Below are 24,398 nucleotides of genomic sequence, written 5' to 3'. Positions count from 1 at the left end.
GGATTTAGCTTATGTTTATTTTAGATCATCTATTTTAAAGTCAATTACATCAACTGCTCGTCTAAATGATAAGCAACAGTGGCAACTTTAATGTTTGTGTCGATCAAAAGTTTATTTTAATCTAGTGCATGATGTTTTATAATAAGACGCTTTTTTGCAATTCGTGTTTCTTTTCTACGGCCTATGTTCAACAGAAAACCTGCCCAATGGGTACGAAACCTCGCTTTCATCAACAAAATCCTCGCTCCCACTTAGCCTCTAGCCTTCAAGCGCAAATAAATTACCCAGCAAGGGACACTTAAGGAAACAGTGCATCATTTGGTAGCAGAAAGTCGCCTTTCGGTTAATTTAGTTTCGCTTGCGGTGCCACTAGCGCGGCATTCGAGATTCCCCTCGGTGAACGCGGGCACCTTTTGCAAGCCTTCTCGGGAGTAGCCGGCAGCGCCGAGACCTGAAGCATGGAATGGCTGCTGGCGAACCCGCAGATCAACAGCACCTTCGGTTCGCTGGGCACGTTCGAAGACGATGTGTACCACGTTAGCGAGGACTGCCTGGTCACACTGGAGGAGATCATCTGTAAGCTGGCGGTAGAGGATGCGACCCTGCGAACATTTCGCCGGGCGATTGGCTTCGGGCAGAACGTCAAGAACGACATCGTGCCGCTGCTGGTGAACGCGAAGGATGTGAAGATCATCGACACCAGCATCCGGTTGCTGGTGAACTTGACCGTCCCGGTCGAGTGCCTGCTGCCGGTGGATCTGGTCTCAAAGTCCGAGATCGGGCGGCACACGATCTTCGAGCTGAACAAGCTGCTGATCACGAGCAAGGAGGCGTTTGTCGAGTGGAAAACCACCAAGGCGGTGATCGACCACATGAAGGGTATCCTCGAGCGGGACACAAAGCTCTCGATACAGCAATGCGACAGTGTTAACAACTGCCTGCTGTTGCTGCGCAATATCCTGCACGTGCCCGAGATGGGTACGGGCGTGGGATCACACGCGGGCAGCTATCCAACAGCGGGCCACAACACCTCCTTCCAGAATCAGATCATCTGGAACCTGTTCACGCAGAGCATCGACAAGCTGCTGATCTACCTGATGTCGTGCCCGCAGCGCGCCTACTGGGGCGTAACCATGGCGCAGCTGGTGGCGCTGATGTACAAGGATCAGCACATCAGCACGCTCCAGAAGCTGCTCAATCTGTGGTTCGAGTCGACACTCTCGGAGAGCTCGGAGGACAACGAGAGCAACACCTCCCCGCCGAAGCAGTGCAGCGGGGACTCCAGTCCCATGCTCACGTCCGACCCGACGTCCGACTCGTCCGACAATGGTGAATGTCCGCGCCGGGAACGAGCCGTTCCCGGGCAGCAGCCACCGCAGCGGCAGCACCAACCTCAGCCCTCTGAACCAGCCGGTCTTATGAACGCTATTTGCATTTTAGGCAGTGGCAAAATGCCATCGTCCATGAGCAAGGAATGTGCGTCCGAGGTGCCACCAACGACGCGCATGGTTTCCGACTTCCCGACGCAGATCGTGCTCTCGCGGGCGATCAAATCCCACCAGATGTACCACCAGACGCTGAAGGCGAACGCTGCGGACGGATGCACTTCGAACGGTTCGACCTGCGGAAATTGTAACGGTGGCCCCGGTGGTGTTTGTGGTGTGAGCGGCAAGTCGTCCTGCATCGGTGGTGTCCTGCATCAGCAGTGCGAACATCAGAAGACCGCGTGTGCTGGCGAGGCGCAGGAAGTTAGCCGAAACTTTGTATGTTTTTGTGCACTGTGCTGGGTTTATAATTTATTAACTTTCGTTTGCAGACCAAAAAGTCCAAGGGAGGCAAATGTCTCGAGACCTCGGTGGCCGCGATGGCAAAGGATCAAGCTGCGAAGGACAATGCGCATCAGCCGCAGCAACCGGATCACATGTCCAGTTGCTCACCTCAACAGCAGCAGCAGCAGCAGCAGCAACAGCAACAGCAGTCGCAGTCTCAGCAACCGAAGTCTCCAACGCAATCACAACCGATGAATACGTCTGGTAGTACACAAAAGCAGATGCAAGTGTCACTGTCGGAGAACTCCGATTGCGGATATGGTACGCAGGTTGAGAAGGAGTCCATCTCCACCTCGAGCAACGAGGATGACAGCCCGCACCAGAAACCGATTCATCAGAAGCCACCTTCTAACCAAAAGCAACGCTTCAACGCGGCCAACAAACAGCGCAACCCAGTGTCGGTGCAGGAGAAGAAGGAACTGCGTCGAAAGAAGCTGGTGAAACGTGGCAAGAGCAACATGTAAGTAGGATGCCTCGGATGCGGCTCAGTTTTCCCGCTCCGAATGCATTACGATTGCTTCCGTTTCCGCCTCTTCCAGAATCAACATGAAGGGTTTGATGCATCACGTCCCGACCGATGATGATATATCTCACATCCTGAAAGAGTTTACGGTCGATTTTCTGCTCAAAGGATACGGCTATCTCGTGCACGAGCTGCACACGCAATTACTGTCGGATCTGGTAAGCATTGGGGTTCTCTGTCTCTTTTTCGCTTTAATTGACGCTAAAAGCTTTGGTTAACAATGCAAGAAAGCTTTCGCAACTGGCCCCGGCGATGCGGTTGAGTGGTCCGCACTTTCCTGTGTAATGCGGATGCGATGTACCACTTGACACGGAATCATTAATTTTAATTGCCAAACAACGGCCAAATGACGCAATCTGAAATGATAGGGGTATTTTCGGAGCGGTCAAGTTTTCATTATTACTTTTACACCGTATAATGATGCTAATATTAGGCTGAAGATTCTACGATGGTTTCCAGTTCTGCTTGAAATCATTAGCTAGAGCTTTTATGCTTTTCAATAAGGATGTTCCAACACATTGTGTTGTATTTAAAAAAAACACGCATTCATTCGACCATTAATTCGATAATCTTTAACGTTACACAGCAAGTGCAAATCGATACGTCACACTTTTTCTGGTTGGTGACGTATTTCCTGAAGTTCGCCACCCAGCTCGAGCTGGACCTGGAACACATCAACAGTGTCCTTTCGTTCGATATCATCAGTTACCTAACGTACGAGGGTGTGATGCTGTGCGAGCAGCTCGAACAGCTTAGCAGAGCTGCCGAGACAGACATCAAACCTTGCCTGCGAAGGATTCATTTGGTGAGACATTGTTGCACTGCTGCAGTGTGTTCAAAACGCTTATAACTCCTTCATACCATCCATGTCCATGTTCATACCATCCATTTAGGTTGTAACCGCGATACGGGAGTTTTTGCAAGCCCTGGATACATACAAAAAAAGCACGCATTTAACGAAGGTAGGAATCCTGCCTGTGGGCGACTCATCCACTCCGTTGCTTTACATGTAAACCCTTTGGAACTATTTATAACACGAACAGGAGGACAAAGAGAAGCTGAAGCTGCTCCAGTTGCAGATTAGCTGCACGGAGGATTTGCGCTGCCTGTTTGTGTTGCTGCTTCGATGCTACAATCCAAACATCCAGAGCCGCCAGTATCTCCAGGATTTGATCGTGACCAACCACACGCTGCTGCTGCTGCTGGATGGGGTCCGGGAGTTGACCGTCGATGGCACGCCGGGAGACATGCTGACCCACATCAAACAGTAAACGAAACGCAAAAATAGAATTGAAACGCAAAAATAGAATTGAAACGCAAATGGAAGGCCTTTCCGAAAGGGAAAAATTTCCTGTTTCCAAACGATGTTGTGTTTTTGTGACACGTTTTCTATGCTTTCTTCCGTTTCGCTTTTGCTAGATTCGCCACGGTGGAGATAATGCATCAGTACGGTTTGCTGCTGGAGGACTTCCGTGAGAATGGCGCGTTCGTGAACGATTGCATCTTCACGATGATGCACCACGTGGGCGGTGACTTGGGCCAGATAAACGTGCTGTTCCAGCCGAACATACTCAAGACGTACTCGCAGATTTGGGAGACGGAGTACGAGCTGTGTGACGTAAGTAAACCGGATGAAGGATTATGCCGATTGCTTCGAGAAACCGACATCAAATGGTGGTATTTTGGTGATGTTTTTCGCACGTCCAGGACTGGTCAGACTTGATCGAGTATGTCATACACAAGTTCATCAACACGCCCCAACCAGCTCCGCTTACGCTCTCGACGACACTACCCGAGATCAGCACACAGCTGCTGTCAAGCAACTTGCTCGTCACCTGGACGCAGGAAGAAAAGGATTCACTCCACTGGTACTATGTGCAGTGCCGCCAGAGCAAGTGCGTCGTGGCCGACATTCTGAAGCTGTTCCAGGAGAACGGCAACCAGCAAAAGACGCGTCTGTCGATCATCGAGCAGCTGCTCGAGCAGAACATAATCACGCTGATCCAGTACGACGACCTGATGAAGGTGGAGAATCCGGACTACGAGCGTAACGTGCAGACACCTGCTCTGTCGGTCGCTTCGGCCGATTCACCGAAACCGGAGGATGGCGACTTTAAGTCCTCGTCCAAGGCGGTTGATGACATACAGGTGTTGCGCGATCGGTTGCAGAAGGAAAACCGTGGGAGACTGATCGCTTGGCTTCAGAAGAGCTTGCTGGATTGTTGCTTCGTGAAGTTGAACCTGCTGAGTGGCAACGTTTACGTGACGGCCGGCATCGGTGGCGTCGTCGTTATGGAGCCGGTGTCTTACCATTGCATCTGTAAGTAGACTCGAGTTTTCTTTAGAATGTGAGGTAGTTGAAGGTGCTGACTTTCGCCTTGTCTGTGGAACACAGTGAAAAAGAAGTCCATTCCGGTCGTGCCGTGGAATCAGGACCAGTTCGCTATCCTGTCCTACCAGCCGTTCATTCTGCTGCTGCACAAGCTCGGTTTCCATCTGCCCGCCGACGCGAAGAAGATGTTCGTTCGCATTCCGGAGTTCTGGACGGCTGACATCCTGTACAACATCGCGCTCAAGCTCGGACCACTGGACAAATGTAAGTGCGGCTCCGTTGGCGTTGGCCGGCATTTTCCCCCAGCAAGCAACAGTTTTTCCAGCCTGGATCCGTCCGTCTGTTACAGGAGCCATTAAATGAGTTTATTTTTTCTTTCTCTCTCTCTCTCTCTTTCCTTCCTTGCATCTTTGCTGCATACCGCCTGGTGGATTGACGCGACGCTTATATCCCGCTCTCATCCCGCTTTTCCTCGGTCCGTGCCCGATTGCAGCGATTCTCAAGTTCGATCTCAAGTACCTCAACAAGGTGCTTTCGATGGAAAAGCAAGCAAAGGCCGACCCTTGCCCGCCGACCGATTCTCGGTTAGAGAACTTTGGATTATCAAGGTCCAGTTAGCCAAGTCATACCATCAGGTTAACTACTTTCAGTTGATGTTTGAGGACCGCGTCCGGGGAGAGTGTGGCCCCGTTTTGGGGCCGGCACGAGCGCGGCTTCTGACCGCAGGCACGCCACGATCGCTCGCTGGCGTGCGTTTGGTGGCTGTGCCTGCGTTTAAAACGATCGATGTAGAATATCGCGGTTTTCTGTTTGCTCATTTTCGTTTCGCTTGCACCGTCATATGGCGTCTCAGATCTCAGCATTTCCCCATTACAGGCCATTTCGTTAGATGGTTTGCTCAATTTTCATCCACAACAGCTCATTCGTGAATGAACGGCACGCATGCACGCGTAATTCGGCACTCATTTTCATCTCGTCTAGTTCACTTGATTTGGTCCATCATCAGCAGCGCCCGTTGGACGTGACAGTGTGATGGGTGATGGGTCATAAGTGGCGTTTCTGGCGGTGTTCTCGATTGTTATTGATGATTCGAGTAATTAGTGGTGCTACCCGAAGTGATTGCTCATCAATCAATTAGTCAATAAATGGAACTAAACCCTCAACCAGGTGCCACGCGTCATGATCGCCATCCATCATACAGTCACGGCAGGACACTGCAAGTTGGGCCGAAGTATTCTGACCTCTGGTGGCGCCGACTGATAACGCTTCCCGTTTTCTGCCCTTTCACTCGTAAACAGGTACACTCCCCAGATCACGACCAACTGGCTCGACGTGGTAATGCGGAGTAAAGCCGCGCAAAGGTAGGTTACAAGATGGTGGAAAAATGGCTCTGTTTTCTTAGGCGCGTGTCAAGCCAAGTCAACACATCCGGTACACAAAACGGACTGACCGCTGGGCGTCACTGTTTGTCGTTGAGTTTCGTTAATTTGACATCAAAAAACCGTTTGGTTTTCCCGCACCATTTTCCACAGCAAGCGTAAATTAGATCTGCCCGGCCCCTCAAAGGTTATCGATGCGGCCAACGCCACCCATCCGAGCGTGACGCTGAAGTCGGGTGGAAAACCACCGACCCAGTCGAAAATGCTGCCCGACCTTTCGATCATCGTCGAGTCGAATGACGATGATGATGACGAGCTGCCGGCGGACGAGGACGACGGGCTGGACAGCACGGAGGTGCCGGTGCTGGAGGAGCACGACGTCGTCAGGTAGGTGACCAGGGTTTGCTATCAGCATATTGAGAGATAGAGAGAAAAAGAGAGAGAGAGAAAGAGAGTGGGCACAAACTCCCGCATGGGGTGGGTAAATTATTCGTTCAATCAATTTTCCAGTGCGAATCGATTTGTCCCAACTATGCGGCGCTTAAGGGTTGGTACGAAGACCGCCAACATGCGTTGTCCGACTGGCCGGCTGGAAGGTCAACCGTCGAAGGTAGCGGCGGTAGACATGACTTTGCTTTCACATAAAGTAACACTTTTTAGTGGCCACCCGCCGCCGGAGTGATCGATCGGGTGGACAAATTGTGCCACTCGGTACGCGAGCGGACGAGCGCCAAATTTACAACCCCTGCTCGCAGCTCGCGATGCCGGAGACACGACCCCTTTTGATCGGACGCTTTAATAGTGTGGCCGAGTGGCCCCCATAGGCTCGGGTTGGTTTGGAAAAACGACCCCGACGGGCGTTTGTCTCACCGCGGATTGGTGCGGGATTGAAATGTGTTCATTTAATGGTGATTTATTTCCAATAACCATCGGCCCGCACGCGCTGGTTGGCCGTGTGTGGAGCGGATTCCGATGTTGGGCTGCATGATTTACGGGCGCATGTTCGTGGTGCAGGCCGGGAAGCATAATTGATTGCTCGTGCGGGTGCAGGACGGTGCGATCGTGCGCCGGAAAAGCTGCCGCGATGGCTGACTGGAAGCGTCAGCTGGAGGCTGCGTTCTGGCACCTCGTAAAAGTGAGCTAATTATCGGTGGACTACATTAGGGACTCCTTCTTTTTTTTTTTTATTTCAACCGACAGCGCTTGCGAGACGGCATCCGTCGCCTCGGACTTGACGCGCATGTACGTAAGCGATGAGGACGACAAGCACGACATCGTGCCACCGATAATGTAAGGAAACATCCATCCCCTCGGCATCGAAAGCAGCTTGCTACAGGAAATGCGGCCATCCTTGAGGCTGGCCCTCGCAGCTGGGGGTCCTCGCAGCTAAAAGTATTGATTTCCGCTCAGTCGATATGAATTCAATCATTCCTGCATCCGGTATCTGAAAGCGTCCAATCCAACGCACATACACACACCGACACCCATGCGACCATAGAAAATAGCATTCCCACACAGCATGTTGCATTTTACAGAGAACTTGAATCAATGTTACAAAAGGTCAAGTAGGCCGGTTAAAAGTAAACTAATCTACTGCTAACCCTCTAAGGCGAAAAGCCTCCGTCTCCGTCTCCGTACACTGGAAGTGATCCTGCTAACCGTCAACTAATTGTTCAAATATAGTCAAGCTAAGCGCGATCTAAATCAAAGCGCCCTGTTTTTCCGAGCCATACAACCTTCTCTTTGGTACCGTTGCACCAACGAGATTGGACTAGTTCCGCATTAGCACTGTTGCTCTATTGCTCAACCGTGTGACACAATAAGTTGTAGTTTTAATGACAGATTTAAACTAAAAGGAAAAGCATACACATACACACACACACACAGCACAGATGTATCTTAATGTTGATAACTTTTGCTCTCCAACGGCTGTTAAATTCAACGCGGGAAAATGATCAGAACCTAATTACCCGGCTGAATTGTGAGGTGGAACGAATCAATCGTGTGACGATTTACAGAGAAAAAAAAAGAAATCTATTTCTTACATTGCGGTTCGAGGAATTGGAATGAGTGTTGAGGCAGGATCCCAGCCTCCGGTGGGGATTATAAAAGTTACCTAAGCAATCTATGCCGCTGGATCGTGGTTAAAGTTTGCATTTCCATTTGGTTCCTTATCGTTTCGAGGAAAAGAAACTGCTCAGAGCAGTGGCCGTTAGGAGTGCCGATGTACTGTTGGATTTATTTCCGGCCTCGCCGGAGAAAAGCGGGGTAAGGACGAAAGCAAGACTGCAAGGAACCTGGAACCAATCAAAGTGCTACTTGACAAACTTTTGACGACGGTACAAATCGCGTTTAGCGTTGGACGAGAGCATTATTTATACAGGGAGTAAGATACGCTCTAACACAACGACGGCGCTAAAGGTTGCTGGAGCAACTCGAATAGGATTGATGCAAAGCTGCTGCAGGTTGGTTGATCCTTGGCTGACGTCAGAGTCAGAGGCGCATCCGTTACGGATCAGTGTAGTTTGTAAGGTGAAAGGAAACCGTTGAGCTTATGAAACTGAAACGAACCATGGAAATTGAAGAGCTTTTAATAATGCACTACTGCACGGATAAAAGTACACCTCGGGAGGTGTGCGGCGTGCGTTAAATACGTTTATGTAAAACAGGTTTAAATGAAAGAAAAAATATATGTAGTTATTTGTGGACGTGTCGTGTGTGAAGCGAACTTGAAACTTATCCGAACATGTGCGATTGATTCCAGGTGAGTAGAATTGATTGAGAGCAGCAATCGGTATATCACATGTGTTAGAGATGTTGAACGCTTTTCTCGGGTCAAGTCGTTTTATGCAAATATCCTTTCTAGTATACTCTCTCGTAGTTTATCGTTTGTTTAACAATAACTTAAAGTTTTTCCCGTTTCTAAAAGGTGTATGATCTAGGTCAAAAATGGTGTGTACATTAAATGTTTTATATTGCACAATTTTGAAATACAATGCATCTAACAGTTGCAGTAAAGAAATCGATAAATGCAGTATTGAAAAACGAACTTAGTGAAATATGGTGTTGACCTAATACGAAAGTTTTGTCCATGGTGTATAAATCATTCACTCGACAACATGCACGTGCATCGGTTGGCCCGCTGTGACTCATTTGTGCAGAGAAAATCCAAACTCTGGCCTCCCGTCCCGGGGTCGGTTGTTGACAGGCGCGCCAGTGCAGCCCGCAGCAAAGGATCCGCTCTATCTGATCGGTTCGCGACAAGCAATTTCTTCCATCTTTCGCCACCATCACCGATTCGGTGGCCCCTGAGGGCTAGAATTTGTTCCACCACGCGGCTTCAATCAATGGCCCCGTGGGTTAGACCGTGGCCAGTGGCTCGCTAAACATGTGTTCGGAATTGAAACCTCAACGCGAATTCGCGAACACAAATCGAAGTGCCACCGTTTTCGCGAACCCCAGGGAGTGATCTTGCCGTTGGTGACCCCGTCGTTCGGATGGAAAGGGAGCGTGCGACGGCCATGTCTAATTGAAAAGTCGTGACCGTTCGACGTGAGCGAAAAGGCGGGTTTTTCGCGACCGTCCGACCAACGGACCAGCGCGTCCAAATGTCACGTACATCTAACATCGCATGCTAATGACCCTTGTGGAGCGTTGTATCAGATATGCAGCTGACTCAGCTGACCACACGGTAATGGAGGTGCTGTTTGCGAAACGAATCATCGCAACCCAAGGGTCTGCCGTAGGCCTCTGTGCGGCCAGTTCCGATCCAGCAGGACAACCGACAGGACACTTCACAGCTTCACGGCTCGAAGCCTAGCTCACTGATGATACGATTGCCGATGGCAACGCGGTCAGCTAACGAGCCGATGTCGATCGCGACCAATCAGTGCTCGAGGCACTATACAACGTTTCACGGACCACCGAAGGGTTGATCGGCTGGTTGGGGACAGTTTTTACCTCTCTATCTTGCCCAAGAGATGGCTAACGAGCAGAACCCTTAATCCTCTGGAAGAAGCTGGTAGCCTTACAGGTGTACCTTCAGATCGTCGTACGTGTAGCAGATAAAATCGTCGACAGTAAAACTCTGTCTCTGCGTGGAATATACCAAAATGTATTAATATATGTTGTAGCTTGTACATTTTGTGTATTTGAATTTAATTGATTGTTTCAACTTTTTGTAGGACAAGCAATTACTTTCATGCAATTCCAATTACTCATTTGGATGAGTAATACCTTAAATGTTTTAATGTTTTAAATATAGTTTGAACATATCAATTATCTTCATTCACATCTCTTAAAACGTTGAAAATGGACATCTCGAATACAAAGGGCACGAGAACACAAAAAAAAAGTAAACATAAATGGGCCATAAAACAAACGAACAAAAACAATAATGAGACAGGAATGCGTTTTTCTGTCTCTCTCCGGATGTGCTACACCCGATGAGCGATACAAACGAGATTGTGTCGACCATCAGCAATTATGATAGGGCGGCTTGTATAAAGGCGGTCCGGGACCAATTACGTGAAGATCAAGATCACATCCGATCGCGACGATCCACTCGTCCCGTCCCGGTAGACTGCTGGAGAGCTTTACCATCCATTATTCATAAGCCACCGCGACCGGATTCGAGCTGGAAAATTCGGCATTCGATTGCGTAATGGCCACCACCGGTGGGACTCGTTGACCCACAGCGCACGAGCGCGCGAAGAAAGCGCACCCTGTGCGAGTGAACTTGAACTACACGGTCGTTCCGGTCCAGTTAGTTCGCTGGTTGGTAGGCGACGATCATGTAATACCGTTTTCACCCACTCAACCTGCGTGTAATGATGATCCTCGAGCCAAGTTGTAGGCATCATCGATCGTTTTTCCGGTTGCTTCGCTCTCGTTGCGAAATCACGACACTCCGCACGTGGAATTGACACAGACGCGCTGTAGGAAGAAGCGAACACTGGCCAAGGTGTTGAAGCACTCGCAAGCCCACCCGTTGGCAATGGTGAAGGCCACCGGTGTTCTCTAGCCGGCGGGCAGATTCGGAACGGCAAAGGTGTGACACCGGCCGCACAAGATCGCGTGAGTCCGTGCGTGTCGAGAACCGATCGAACCTGTCCGCGCCCGCTTCCATCGTGGCTACAATTAAGTAGAATAAATCAACCGGACCTTCCCGACCCGGTTCCATGGGCGTGTAAGTGCGTGTGGGGAAAAAGCAGGTGGTGAACGGGGGACTCTTTACAGCTCTTTAAAGCGCTGCCCCGTTGGTGCTAGCTCGTCCCACGGTCTGGCAACAAGTCAGGCCATCGACATCGAGATCGAAGCACCGATCGTCGAGTGAACGTCTCGGCCGGTCTCTTTAACGCCGGCCACATTGCACAACCCTTCGTTGGGTCGAACACCGGGCTTGGGCTTACTTTTGTTGGCCACTCGCTTAATACGCTCACCCGATAAGCTTGATCCCGTGCGTCAGCTAATGCGCTCATTATCTGGACGTGACAGTCGCTTCGGTGGGCTTGCCCTGGGTTTCTTACCAATTTCTTGGGGGATTCAAAATTTTATGAACCATTCAGTTGGCTACGTATCGCCCTGCGTGTGTGCCTATCGGGCTTATTAATTTTAATGGCGTCGAACGTGGTGCCGTCCATTGAGTTATGTCAGGGACTGGATGCTGCTGAAAGCGAAAAAGAAACATCATTTGAAAGGGCTTAACACGAGGAGCGGGACGTTTAAATGCCCTAATTTAGTGTTTTATGAGCTAACTAGTACCATTTGTCAAGTGATTAATTAGTTTGCTTATTATTGTTTTGAACGTATTTTATTGGGTTTGATATACATATTTAAATACGGCTACTGTTTTTTGCACAATATTTAACGGTTTACTTACCGTAAATTTTGCACAACGGTAGGTCTCAGCAATGCAAATATTAACGAGATTTTTTTTCAATCCATTTCGCTTGCAAGTTGTTTTACGTCCAAAATGCACTTTTGCGAATCCATAAAAATTTATAACCATCACCCATACGAATACTACATGTTTTTTTCTGCTCGCTGCGCAGTAAATATCAATGATGCACAAAACATTCCATTACCGTTGAAATCGAGTCAAAAAGGGAAGAGGAATAAAATTCCCAAAACAAATAATGCATACGTAAAGCAAATCGGATCGTAATTTCATTAACGCACAAGCATTTTTCTCGACCCATGCACCGCAACCATTGCTTAATGTTCCAAATGAAATAACAATGGCGCTACTTGTTGTGGGCCATGTTGCAAAAATTGGTGAGGCAAGCTTTAACAAAAAAAAAGTCCAGTCCATCATCAATGCAAACAGCATGTTTTTGTGGCCGATTCTGTGTTGATTCAATTACTAATTGTACCCAACCACCGCCGGAACGCCGTATCATTTCCAGGTGGTTAAGTTTTATTTTCAGCTACATTACTCCAAACATCGGTTAGCTTCCGAGTGAACGAGTGCTATTTATTCCTAGCACGGTTGCCCTTGTTTTTCCCTCCGGCACAAGTGTACGCCAACGCGGGTGCGGTGTAACAAAGCCACCCCCGTGATTTTAATTTCATTTTCCATCTACAGGATATGTCCCACCCGAACGCGCGGCCCGGGAGGATGGTACGTCAGCGAGGCGAATGATTTTGCACTAATTTAGCTCGAGTAAGTTTTGCTCATCTGATGTAACTCGCAGCTGGATGCTGCTGTTGCGGTTCCTGGAGGCGTCCACTCAACTATGCGATCCATCGTTCCGGTTCGCGTCCATCCTTGCGGTAGGTGCCATGGGTCGCGAAGCACTCTATCGCGTTAGTAACTACACCGCGACAAACATCGCGCACTCGTTGCCCTGGGCAACGGCTGACACTCCACGTGTGGTGAGCAATCAGGCATCTGTTTGCTTTGATGGCGCTCACACGCTGTCACCGTGGCGTGATTTGATGGGTTTAACTTTTGTCACGCGTGCCCGCACTCCTGAAGGTGGTGCTCTGGTATTTTGGGCGTCTCCTCATGCGAAATGAAGCAGTTAATAACTCGCGTTCACGCTGCACCCATGGACTGTGCTGCTTCGAGTTCGGTCGTGAATAAAAGAGGGTGCAGTGCGAAAAGCGCAAGCACTATAGCGTGCAGTTTTCTTTCCCACGCGCCACGTAATGGGGCTAAATTTTCTAATTTAGCATTTCAAAGGTCGACGTAACATTTAACAGAAGCACAAGCTCCACTCTCCTGGCCCGATTGCACACATTGTCTTTTTGCCGAAAAAGTAAAACGGGTCAGCGGTCAGTGCAGCGAGTCTTTCGAGATGAGCAACAGAAGGATGACCAAAAACGACGAACGGAAACATCATCGATTTTTTACTACGCAATCCCTTAAGAGAGCATCGCATGTCTGGAAGGTCCTTCGCATCGTTACAGCAGTTGATACATGTTTTCCAAGTGACTTTCCCAATCGCCCGACCGAAAGTTGAAAATCGTGTTCAATCATTTCCACGACGACCGTGTAGGCGGTTCAAGGGTTCCCGGGTGGTTCAGTTACATCAGTCTCATACATCGGCTCGCTTCCGTTGAAGCACATTTCCGTCGCCTAGACGCTCGCGCTTCGTCACGCCTCATCTGGTGGCCCTTTTATATGACCGCGTTTTCGACGTGCAGACAAATTAATAATTTATCATCTTTTCACGGCTGTCGGCGGCTGTTTGGTGGCTGTGGCGCCGATTCAATCGAGGGCTCCAAAGATGCTTGAGAAATAGCCATCAACCGGCGTGTGAGAAGGGCGCACCTGCAGGTGTTTCCCATTTTCATGCTTATTTTTCACATTAAAGCCCCTATCGAAGGAGAATTCCGTAGCAATCATGCATTTCTTTCCACCACTCGACGTTTTGCGCTAGAGAGAGCTGTGGGAAAACCAACCCCCGCTCGTATCGGCACGTCCCAATTCCAACAAATATTGTGATTAATTCTGGGATGAAAATTGGACCTGTTTATCTTGCGGTTCGATTCATTTCTTTAAAGGACAAACCACGGGAAAGTGGGTGCCAGTGTTGCGTGGGTTGCGAAATGATGAGGAAAATCGGGCAAACAAATCATGTCCTGCTACGAACGAAGGAACGAGCGAGTGAAAGGAACGACGATTGTTCTGTAAACAGCAGATGAAAATGCGAATCGCGAGTGTATTATTTCGAGACGCGAGTGTTTCTTTATTAATCGTAATTGGAAGCAAACACTCGACTTCTCTTGATCATGTTTCCGCCCAACCTCGCGCGCATTGGCATTGGAATGAAAAGTTTCCCGACTCAACTGTTTATGTTTATACACTCAAAGAGTACCAATCACCATTCATTGCGTTTCAAGCTAGACCGCGAGGTTGATTGAAGTTGAGGTCGAGCTCTTTAACATCAAAGTTACATAAAAAAATTCTATTAGATAGCACAGCACCTCCAAATCGTTCAAAGACCATAAATCGTCTAGAATAGTAATTTTTAAACATTAGTTTGCTGTAAATAATCCGCTATGTAAGCATACGCTTATTCGGAATCAATTTCCCTTCAACTACAGCTTTGCAATTAATTTTACAACAGTGACAAGCTGTGCATCCCGCAAATCCCCAGCTTTATCTTTCTTCTTTCGCAATGTTGCTAGCATCATATTTTCGCGTTTATTCTTACAGCAAACTCAAAATGACATGCTTTGCCTTGCACAGCCACTCAGTGCTTGAAATGCATTAAACTTTGGTACCGGCTGCGAGTGCTTACACAAGTGTCACCGAGCTGGCGATGAAAGCGTTACAACTTCATCCAACGGAAAGGACCCCTCCAACCTGGCTTTGGGACACCGCGCAAACACGCTCACTGGTGGAAAATGTCACTGCACCACCATTCCCGTGTGATCCGTGTTTCGTTGACTCGCGTGAAACTTTTTTCGCCAACTCGCCCAACTTTTCTTAATCCCAATTCGCGCCGGTAAACACGTGTTCATGTCCGTGTTTCTACCGATTGGCCGGCCACAGACTCGAGGCTCCCGTAGAAGGAACGCCAAGCGATGGCTTTTAGGGCATTCGTACAAATTTGCCCACGATCCCATCGGGGGGTACCCTGAAGGGCTCCGAATCACTCAAGCGCTGGTGGTGGTGTTTCTAATCTTGGTGTCGCTCCTGTTCGACCTCAGCCGTAAACCGTCGCCAAGGTTCCTCTCAAACAATGATCGAGCACGCGCGAAAGGGCTGGGTCTTGGTGACCGTGTGTTTAGGGCTGGCCAGTGCCTTTGGCTACGGTAATTGACAGTGTTACCTTGAGAGATCATAATTTCTTTCTAATTCCCTTTCAGTGCAAGGTTGCCAGCACCGGCCGAGCACAGTGAACGCCCTTTGCCCCGTACGATCGTCGATCCAGTCGCCCCGATCCATCACTGAATGGGCCCTTCTGTTCGCGTGCGTGTATGGGTGTGTGAATAAAGGGCTTTACAAGATCATTACATGCGACGCCCCTGCATCGGACGGACAGGCAAAAGGAGAGAACGGTCCGAGTATCCCGCTTGCCATCATCATCCTCCTTGGAACGGGTCTCGGATGGTGCCGACTTAAAAGGTCATATGCATGACGCGAAGGGCTCGAAAAGGCTCCACGTTGTTCGACGAGAGCGCCGCGCGGGGATGATGTGACCTGCATAGGTAACCTACTCGAGCGATCAAATATGAAACGGACAAAAAAACTGGTCCACCTGGCCGGGCAGGGCCATAGTCAACGCAAAGTTGAGCGACTTTGGAGGCTTCATTTTTCCCACCGTCCGATCGGCGGCTGTTCTAGTGCTCCTCGGTGGCGGCAACACCGGCAGATGGCAATGGCTAAATTAGATTGTTGCGGCCACTCCCCGGCTGCAGCCTGGGTCGTCCGTCCGTCCCAAAAGATGGCCCACCGTTGGCGGAGAATTCACTTGGCTTAAGAAAACAAAAAAAAATGCAATCCTAAACACAGCCACAATAAAATGAAAATCATTCTTGCCAAACCGGCGCTGTTGTGGTCGGTCAGCGGCGACGACGACGTCGACGGCAGTAACGGCGGCTTTGGCGGTCCTGTCGCGGCGGATCCATCGGAGCAATAAATTCTTCTTACCATGATCGGATGCCCGGCGGCGTTAGTGCAGTAGTCGGTTCGCTCGGGGACGGGTCGGGCTCACCGTTTATTGCTGCCTTTTTGCCGCGAAAGTCGTGCGACCGGGGCGGGCCATCGTCGTGGGCTTCGAAGGAAAGGTGGGACTCGAAGCGAAAGAAAAAAAACAGCACCCCAACAGACGTCGTGGCACGTACGGGTGCAAGTCTACGAGGGCGCACAAGTGAGTCGTTTTGTTTTTGACTCTTTTAGGCGTTTGGTGGGTCGAGTTTTGTTTTCGAGACCGCGAGACCGCAAGCCACCCTGCTGTGGGCTGGAGGCTGAGACAAGCGAAGGCACCCTGTTCGCGGTTCGCCTCGGTAGCACCTCGTTGGGGTTGTTTAGCGGCGTAACGTTGGTGGGGACTTTGTGAGTATTATAAAATTGTATCACAGCCACATTTGTGCTGTTTAGGTTTAAAAACCTTCTCAAAATTCTTCCTCTCGTTGGTCTGGAACGAAAGTGACTTTATCGGTTTCATTGCTTTATCGCCACTGTCCATCGCCGGTTCACGAACTGCATGTGACGGCTGCCTGATTGCAACAACTTTGTGAGTAATTAAACGCTTTATCTGCTCGGCTCCGGTTGAACCCACACCTGCAGATCGTTATTATTAATTGCAACGTCGTGCCTCTAGACAGGATTGATACGATTTCCCAGCCCTCGACGAGTTCAGTGTGAAACGAGCTTCAGTTTCAGCGAAAGTTTCAGTAATATGTTCTGCCACCATGTAACGTGCACCGAAATTCACACTTCCAGTGAAATGGTTTGGACGCGTGGCAGACTTTGCGGTAAAAAACCTGTGGGCTAAAGCGTGACCTTTCAGGCGAACCGATAGTGATCCGGATGCAACGGAACAATTGGTGAAAATGACGGGGGCAGAAATATGACCAATCACCCGGACGACGGTTGACATCACGTCGCTAGAAGTTGGCCAAAAACAATCATTTCCAACAAATCGCAACCGGTGGGTGCCAATTTTCGGTACTTAATATTGTCGTTTCCGTTGGCTCATATTAAATTATCATCGTCACATATGATGTCACGCATATGGGTGGCCTTGAAATGGCCTCGAAATGGTGAAAAAGTGCTGATATATTTCAGTAAATACATTTTGTCACATGTTCTAGCAAATAATAAACATTTATATTGCACCATGTTTTGTAAGACAGTAGCAGTGACAATCACTTATAGCTGATTTAGTTTCTTTAATTTTAAGAAATCCTTTTTGTTTCAGATTATATCATAAATTTTATTTATTATTTATAAGTAAACAAAAGACCTAAATATGAAATAAAATCCTCATCAGCATCAAATAGAATTTTGAAATATTACTTATTTCATATATATTATTGAAATTAATTGCTTTACTTTATATTTATCAAATCGCATAAAGTTGTAAGAAGTTGATAGTTTATTCCCGAAAACAAAAACCGTTCGCAAGAAAGTATTCATTTGTAATTGTTGCAAAAATTTCCTTTTTTGTACGACGTCAAGGATACGATGTTTTGTTTAATTATTGCCGCTGTCAACCATGCAATAGTTTTATAATTAATAAAACTTCTCCCTGGAAACTAACATCCTTCCCAAGAGAATTTTCAATGGGAGACAAACAGCGCTCAGAGCGCTGCTAACTAGAAATGGCGGTTTTGCATTCAGTGGGAATACGCACAGATAAATCCGTGCGCATTAATTTGCATCCAAGTTCAACCGGACCGAAAATGACTGGATTGAGAGTCCTTCTTCTGGGGCTTCATTAATATTCATCACCGTACGTTGGGTCAAGTACGAATGAAAATGCACCAGTTCTACTGTAACGCAAGTTTTATGATCATAAAAGCGTAATATTTTTCTCCCTGCTAGCGCATTTACTCCCAAAGAGATAAAATACGAGTCATTCATATTAAAATTTCAAACAGATTAAAGAGGCTTCTAGGCGAACGAGTGATAATTTATGATACTTCACTTATTCATTCTACTCAAACACACTTGTACGCATGCAATGCAAGCAATTTAAATCTTCACCCAGCAATGGCTCGGTTGTCGAAGGCAAACAGAATCATATCGAATTCTATCATGGTTGCGCGAATAATCGATACTGGCCGCTCGCGATGGATTCCTTGACACCGGGATGCCATTGAAACGCACTCCGAAAGGTGATCTGGAAGCAAAACAAAAAAGCAATACCAAAATCAAAGCTCTCCTCACGCGCCAATTGCCACCTCGTAACGCATTCTTCGAATACCGACCAGTACGACGGATATCGCTTTATTCCGAACGATGCCTAGCTTGGCGCGAAATTCGAATACCGCACACGCGAAAGTGGTCGCGCTTCCACGTGCCGGCGGCATGCGTCCGTAACATAACGCTGTCAGGGTGAATGGGTGGCCCATGGGAAAAGGGACCAATATCCGCGGCAAAAGCTGGAATCCTTTCTCACGCGGCTTGCCTCCAAGCCCTCTAGAAAATGCACGATCCGGCCTACGCCAAGTTGACGAGAGGTTGGGACGTACCATTCTCGTACACCAAATCAAATCCCATCGATAGCCCACGATGGCGTTGACCACGACGACATTCGATGGTAATCGGCCTCAGCACGCGGATGGAAGGCTTCACCACTCGTTGCTCATAAATCGTGGCAGCTTTCCGAGGTAAAATAAAACCCTGCACCTAGCCGTCTTCGTGCGATCGTAAATAGGTCGTTATTCAGAAGCTCCAAGCGCCCCGTTAAAATTGATGTTTTCTCACCCTGGCGATTCAGAACACCGGTGTGGTTGATATTTCCAAATTTTATTACCAGAACGTGATCGAGAGATAGGAAAAGATTTAATAACCATTTACATCAACATCAAACCATTTGGGGTGAAACACAAACCCTCCATTAGGCAATTGCCAGCAACGGACCAGAATGGGCGCGATCAAATTGAATACTGTTTGATCGTGTTTTAATACAACCGCAATGTTATTAGTCACGGAAGTTAATAATCGACTGTCGGTATTAACAAAAAGTTTAACCTTTAAACGATCGAACCGTTCAATAACCAGAGGACGACAACGACGGCGACGAGTTTGGTAATCCCAACACACCGTCACACGGGAGTGTCAAACCTTTCGCCTCAGTTCTCCAGCGGGAAGGGTTAAAACAAAAGCGCTGCCATAATCATAATCATCATTTGTCTTGGCTGAGGCGCAACAAAAGGACCTCCTCCGGTGGGAACTAGCCCACCTCCCAGTGTGTGGCAGTGAAGGGCGGCTGATCGAAGGATCGGGTGTGATGAAAACCGTTCGGAAAAGGGGGCCATTTTTCTCCGTAATGAATATCCCCCATTGCCAAAAGGTCTTCGAATGCGGTGTTTGTGCGAAACAAAACAGAAAAAAAACAGAACTAAACCAAACGAAAAACCACCACCCCGTTGTGTGATCGGTCGGTGAATGAAAGACTTCAATGCGCGTCCCGCAACGAACCCGCGATCGTTGCAGACCACGGGCTAAATCGAGCCGAGCCTAGCCCGACTACGGCGACGAAAGCAACACCCGATCGCAGACAGATCTCGCAGCCTCGCTTGTCCTCCAGCCACCAAGTTCACCACTCGGCTGCAGGTGGCGTGTAAGGGGTGGAATGGATTTTCGTACACGGCGTGCGCGAGATCAGAGCAAATAAAACAAAAGACATCCACACCACCGGGCGGTCCGTCCCTTATCCTCGCTCGATTCAATCCCCTCTCTGTCCAGGTTTTAGGGGTCGGTTCTGCCTCCGGTGAGCCTTTCGGTGCGATCCTGCACGATCTGGGGTGGTTCACGTGCAACGACCGATCGTCCAAAGGAGGGGCGCCTTAAAGAAGCCAAATCTAGCAAAAGGCGAGTGAGGAGCGCAGCTCGGGCGCGCACACACACACACGCGGTCGCGTGCGCTCACGCCTTCGGAACGCTTCAACTATTATAAAGTGAACTTGTTTCGGTCGGATGTTTTCAGTGCAAATTTGTACGTCTAGCATTTAGTGGTGCGGGCTTGCGTGCAGTGAAGTGAAGCTGGCTAGTGCGGCGCTAGGCAAACGGTAGCAGCGAAGTCCTTTAGTGATCGTGGTGGCGTTAAGACAAGGGTGATCGTGCGTGCCACAGAGCTTCGTGTGCGAAATAAACATATGGGACGTTCCTGAGACGAATCCTGCGATCATTCGTGCCAACTGCAAGGAGCAACTCAAGCAGTGTGCAGGACGAGCTGAATTGAAATCGAAAGTTTATTTCCCATGCTTTTACTGAGTTTGCGATCGTGCTCGAGGAGTTCACTTTCGGGGTTTGATATTGTAACCAAAAAGGCTCGCAGTGCATCCCATCCCGTCCTTCGTTAACGCGTGATAACGAGTGAAATTGCCGTCAAAAAGAAAAGCGAAACTCTTGCGTCATCTCCCGATCCAGTTTTCGCGTGGTCTGGATCACACTAGGGCGCCGTTTCCTGCCCTGCTGACCCGTACACTGCCATCTTCCTTCTTCTTCCATTCGGATCGTCTCGCTGGGCAGCTCAAAATGGTAAAAACACGAAGCATAACGCAGCTCTTACGGCTTGGTTGGTGGCTTCATCGTCAATACAGACACGGGGAAACAAGCGACTACGTGGAGGCGTATTTCATTCTCATCGCTACAAATAGCATAATGGGCTGCACATAAAGCTATCTCCGGGACATGATCAGCGGCGATCACCGTGACCGGGAGGGCTCGTAAATCATATTCACCGTTCGCACAATTGGAAGCACAATTCGACAGCCTACGACAGCCACGAGCTGACGATCCGTGCGTTTGCGTGCCGTAAGGTGCGCTTGTTGACGGCAGCTTATTGCCCTTTGTGTCACTTAGGGCTTCTTCGTTGGCGCGGGTGTCGCGGATGTCGTGACTCGTGGTGGTCGCGGGTTATTACTAATCCAATATAGGCACCCTTAGGCACCTCTCACCCGATCGTGCAGCCCGAGATCGAGCGCACTTCGAAGGGTTGCTGATGGATTTTATCTTCCACCACCGCACGTGTAATGAAGTGTCACTGGCCGAATGCTGGGTCGGTGCGTGCGCAAGAGCCGTGTGTAATTTGATGTTGCATCTCGCCATCTCGGTGGGTCTGTGGCAAAGCTTGAACGGCGGGGTTTTAGAACGGCCGCACGCAGAACGCGCCTTTAGCTTTACGTCGTGGTTTCGAAGCAGAACCAGTGAAAGGGCTCGAGGTAGCCACCGTACAGAGAAAGATGCCATGGCGTAAGGCAGGTCGGTGAGCCCGGAGGTCAAGCAAAACAGCTTGCTTGCTGTTATCTGATGCAGATGACGATGGCCGATAGCGTTTAGGTGGTGCAGCGCATGCACTTTGGCACGCTGGAAACGGGCGTTGTCCTCGTCCAACCGCAACTTGATCCCCGTGAGCCACCGGCCATTATCTGATGGTGGAAAGTGATGCTAAATTTGTGTTGATCTAATTTCTTACCCAATGCAATTTATCTCTATTATACGGGAGAGTGAATGAAAAAATTGAATCGAAAACGAAATGCTCCCACGTATGGTTCATATTCGGGGTAAATGCTCCCGGAGTACTGTTGAGACTGGAATCACAATAAATCCACCCTCAGTGGGAGGTTATCTTGAGCTACAATTACCCTGCTTTGTGAAATTCTTTCTGGGAACACTCCAAAAATATGTCTGTACATTCAATTGCGCCGTGTGGGGAATTCGCGTGGGACGCTTTACATACTTCACTCATCTGTTCAATGCGTTCTGGGAAATTTTCACCCATGAAACATTCGTCGCATAAGAAAATCATTGAAAATAAAATAGATAAAACAAATCAACAGGTTTCTTGGAAGCCTGTTGAGAATGCCGCACCCATACAGTGGATAATTTATTCGAACCCAGGTGATTTACACGCTCTACGCCACGGTAGCCTAACAACTCAGCCAATTACCCGTCCCGGGGAAGTTCCAAAGACACCGGAAACGTCTCAGAAGCTAATAGCGTCACATGTCACCCCCGGTGTACCCCAATCAGGCCCATGGCTCGTGTCATGCCACTTGTCGATACGAATCGAATCGAAAACAAGACACCTTTCCTTGGGAGCTTCCGTCCGCCATGAGCCGCATGCGAGCTTTGGCAAGAGAGCAGAGCAGCCTTGTACAGGCCCGTGGCAGTGGGACGCAATTTTCCAAATAGCTCCTCTTCAAAACATCCAAATCGATGCGGTGTGGCTCGAATCATGAGCCCCATGCCCGTTTATGGGGCGTGAACTGAAGCGCGAAATGGCGGTGTGATAAAAGGCCATCCCCAAAGCCCCATCGTTCCGGTGGCAGCAAAAGACACCCTGGGTTCCGTTCCAACGGACGCACCACTGAATGTTTGGGGGTCGTGATGATGATTACAGCTTTAGAAAACGCCGTCAGCCTCGTCATTTGTCGTTTCGCGCACAACAAACTGCTTACGGACGCCGAATGTCGGTGGGTGAAGAGTCGAATAATGAACGGAATCGAACCGGACGCCGCGCGTGCAAACACGTGCTCCAGGATGGGGTGATTTGCCAATTCGTTCACGCTCGAGCAAACCACCCTCTCGACCTCCGCTGAAGGTTGGCCGCGTGAGGGAAAACATTCACTCGGATTCATCGAGCGTTTATCACGAGGCGTGAGCCACCGACCCCGTTATTGGGGCAACCAAATTAAAGCTCATAACTGGATTGAATTCAAACGGTGTGGGAACCGGGATGCAAGCCATTGCAGCAGACTGGAAATAACAACGAAAAACTAACAATGCACCACGAGCCCGCAGCTACCTTATCTGATGGGCACTGGGAGTAGCTGATATGGCAGCGCGATAAAACAAAGTCGACAAAGGAGCCTCGTGGGCACCCAAAAAGCAATCGATGAAGCGTGTAGGCGATGCAGCTGCAACACGATGGAAACAGTCCGGGGGGTAAATTATGCTCCGGTTACCGTACCACTGGAGGTCATCATCTTTACCGATACTGGGGGTGTGTTGGAACGCTCAGAAAAGCAAAAAAATGCAAATCAAACAATCCCGCGGTAGAGCAGGACAGAGAACATTGATTTCGTCCTCCGATGCTCGTTTGGTGTTGCGCGGTTTGCCACGCGGGAGCCACGAACGGATCGCATTACATTGTACCATTACCGTTTGAGGCGATATTTTAAGCCACTCGAAGCCCGATCCTTCCGCGGGTCGGTTAAACGCTTGAAGGTGCTGCCGCTGAATAACGACCGGATAATTGACGGGTTGTAAATATTACCCTTTCGTTGGGGGTTTGACGATTGCGATGAAGCGTGGGACTCGCGAGATGAGGCGTCGGTGTTTGGTTTGTGGTGTGCCTAATAAAAAAAAATGTCTGTATTTTAGACGATTAGGGTTTCCGATGGTGAATGTTACCAGATACGAAGCGTGCTCATTTGCGCGTGTACAACCAATGTCTGACGCTACCGAATAGACAATTCTTATCGTCAGATGTACGATTCGCGGAAAAACCAAGGGATGCATAATGAAATGCATTCTGGCTCACAGCCTTCCTCAGCGTAGACTTCAAACGGTTGGGCTCCATCCCGTTTGGCTGCAATCAATTTGTGTGGCACCGTTTGCGAGAACTGCACGCGCAACGAAACCAGGGCGATTTTCCGGAATAGACATACGTATAGACAATGGAATGACATTGCGCGTTTTCCATCTGTTTAAAAAACAGACAGAAATGTTACCACATCCAGGCTAAAAGCCCTTCCAGCACCTTTCTTTTATCGTTTGAATCTTGCTACGCTGAAAATGAGCTGCATTCGACATCAAACAACCAGTTTGCAGTTTGAAAAAAAAAAACAAAATGCATAAAAAGCTGATATAGAGCTTTTTTAAGCAAAATGAATGATGTTTTCAAAAGTTGCATCGAGTTTTCCATACTAAACAGGGCTAAACCGGACTAAAAGCCCACATGCGTTCAACATTAGCAGTCTTTTAGACATAGTGCCCATGGCTTTTATCACAGTTCTGCATCAATTGAAAACATTGAAACAAAATCCAACAAGCAGCCCGTCATATGAAATAGTGGCAACATTGTTGCAGTTGTCCGAAAAAAAACGCATTTAATTCCTAAAAACGCTCTATTCACCACGCAATATTGTCGCTAATCGCATCACAGGGCACACACGCCACCACGACCGCTCGTAATGATTGA

General features: G+C 48.8%; 1 protein-coding gene across 1 annotated transcript; it reads left to right on the top strand.

The window, feature by feature from the left end:
• The first annotated feature begins 458 nt into the window (after window positions 1-458).
• Window positions 459-8,771, top strand: LOC128723516 (protein timeless). The gene is made up of 14 exons (XM_053817270.1): window positions 459-1,329; window positions 1,441-1,763; window positions 1,817-2,289; window positions 2,369-2,510; window positions 2,939-3,157; window positions 3,246-3,314; window positions 3,396-3,619; window positions 3,772-3,970; window positions 4,060-4,672; window positions 4,748-4,948; window positions 5,178-5,292; window positions 5,983-6,045; window positions 6,217-6,450; window positions 7,264-8,771. The coding sequence occupies exons 1-14, from the start codon at window positions 459-461 to the stop codon at window positions 7,355-7,357; spliced, it is 3,840 nt and encodes a 1,279-aa protein (XP_053673245.1). The 3' UTR covers window positions 7,358-8,771.
• Window positions 8,772-24,398: the final 15,627 nt, after the last annotated feature.

Source organism: Anopheles nili, chromosome 3, assembly GCF_943737925.1.
Source record: "Anopheles nili chromosome 3, idAnoNiliSN_F5_01, whole genome shotgun sequence".
Taxonomy (NCBI): Eukaryota; Metazoa; Arthropoda; class Insecta; order Diptera; family Culicidae; genus Anopheles; species Anopheles nili.
Note: the sequence above shows the minus strand (reverse complement) of the source record. Positions and strands in the feature narration are given on the sequence as shown.

Coding starts and splice junctions, on each gene's coding strand:
- LOC128723516 (XM_053817270.1), top strand. CDS start 459: ATGGAATGGCTGCTGGCGAACCCGCAGATCAACAGCACCTTCGGTTCG. Junction 3,620..3,771: donor ATGCTGACCCACATCAAACA/GTAAACGAAACG, acceptor CGCTTTTGCTAG/ATTCGCCACGGTGGAGATAA. Junction 5,293..5,982: donor GAGAACTTTGGATTATCAAG/GTCCAGTTAGCC, acceptor ACTCGTAAACAG/GTACACTCCCCAGATCACGA.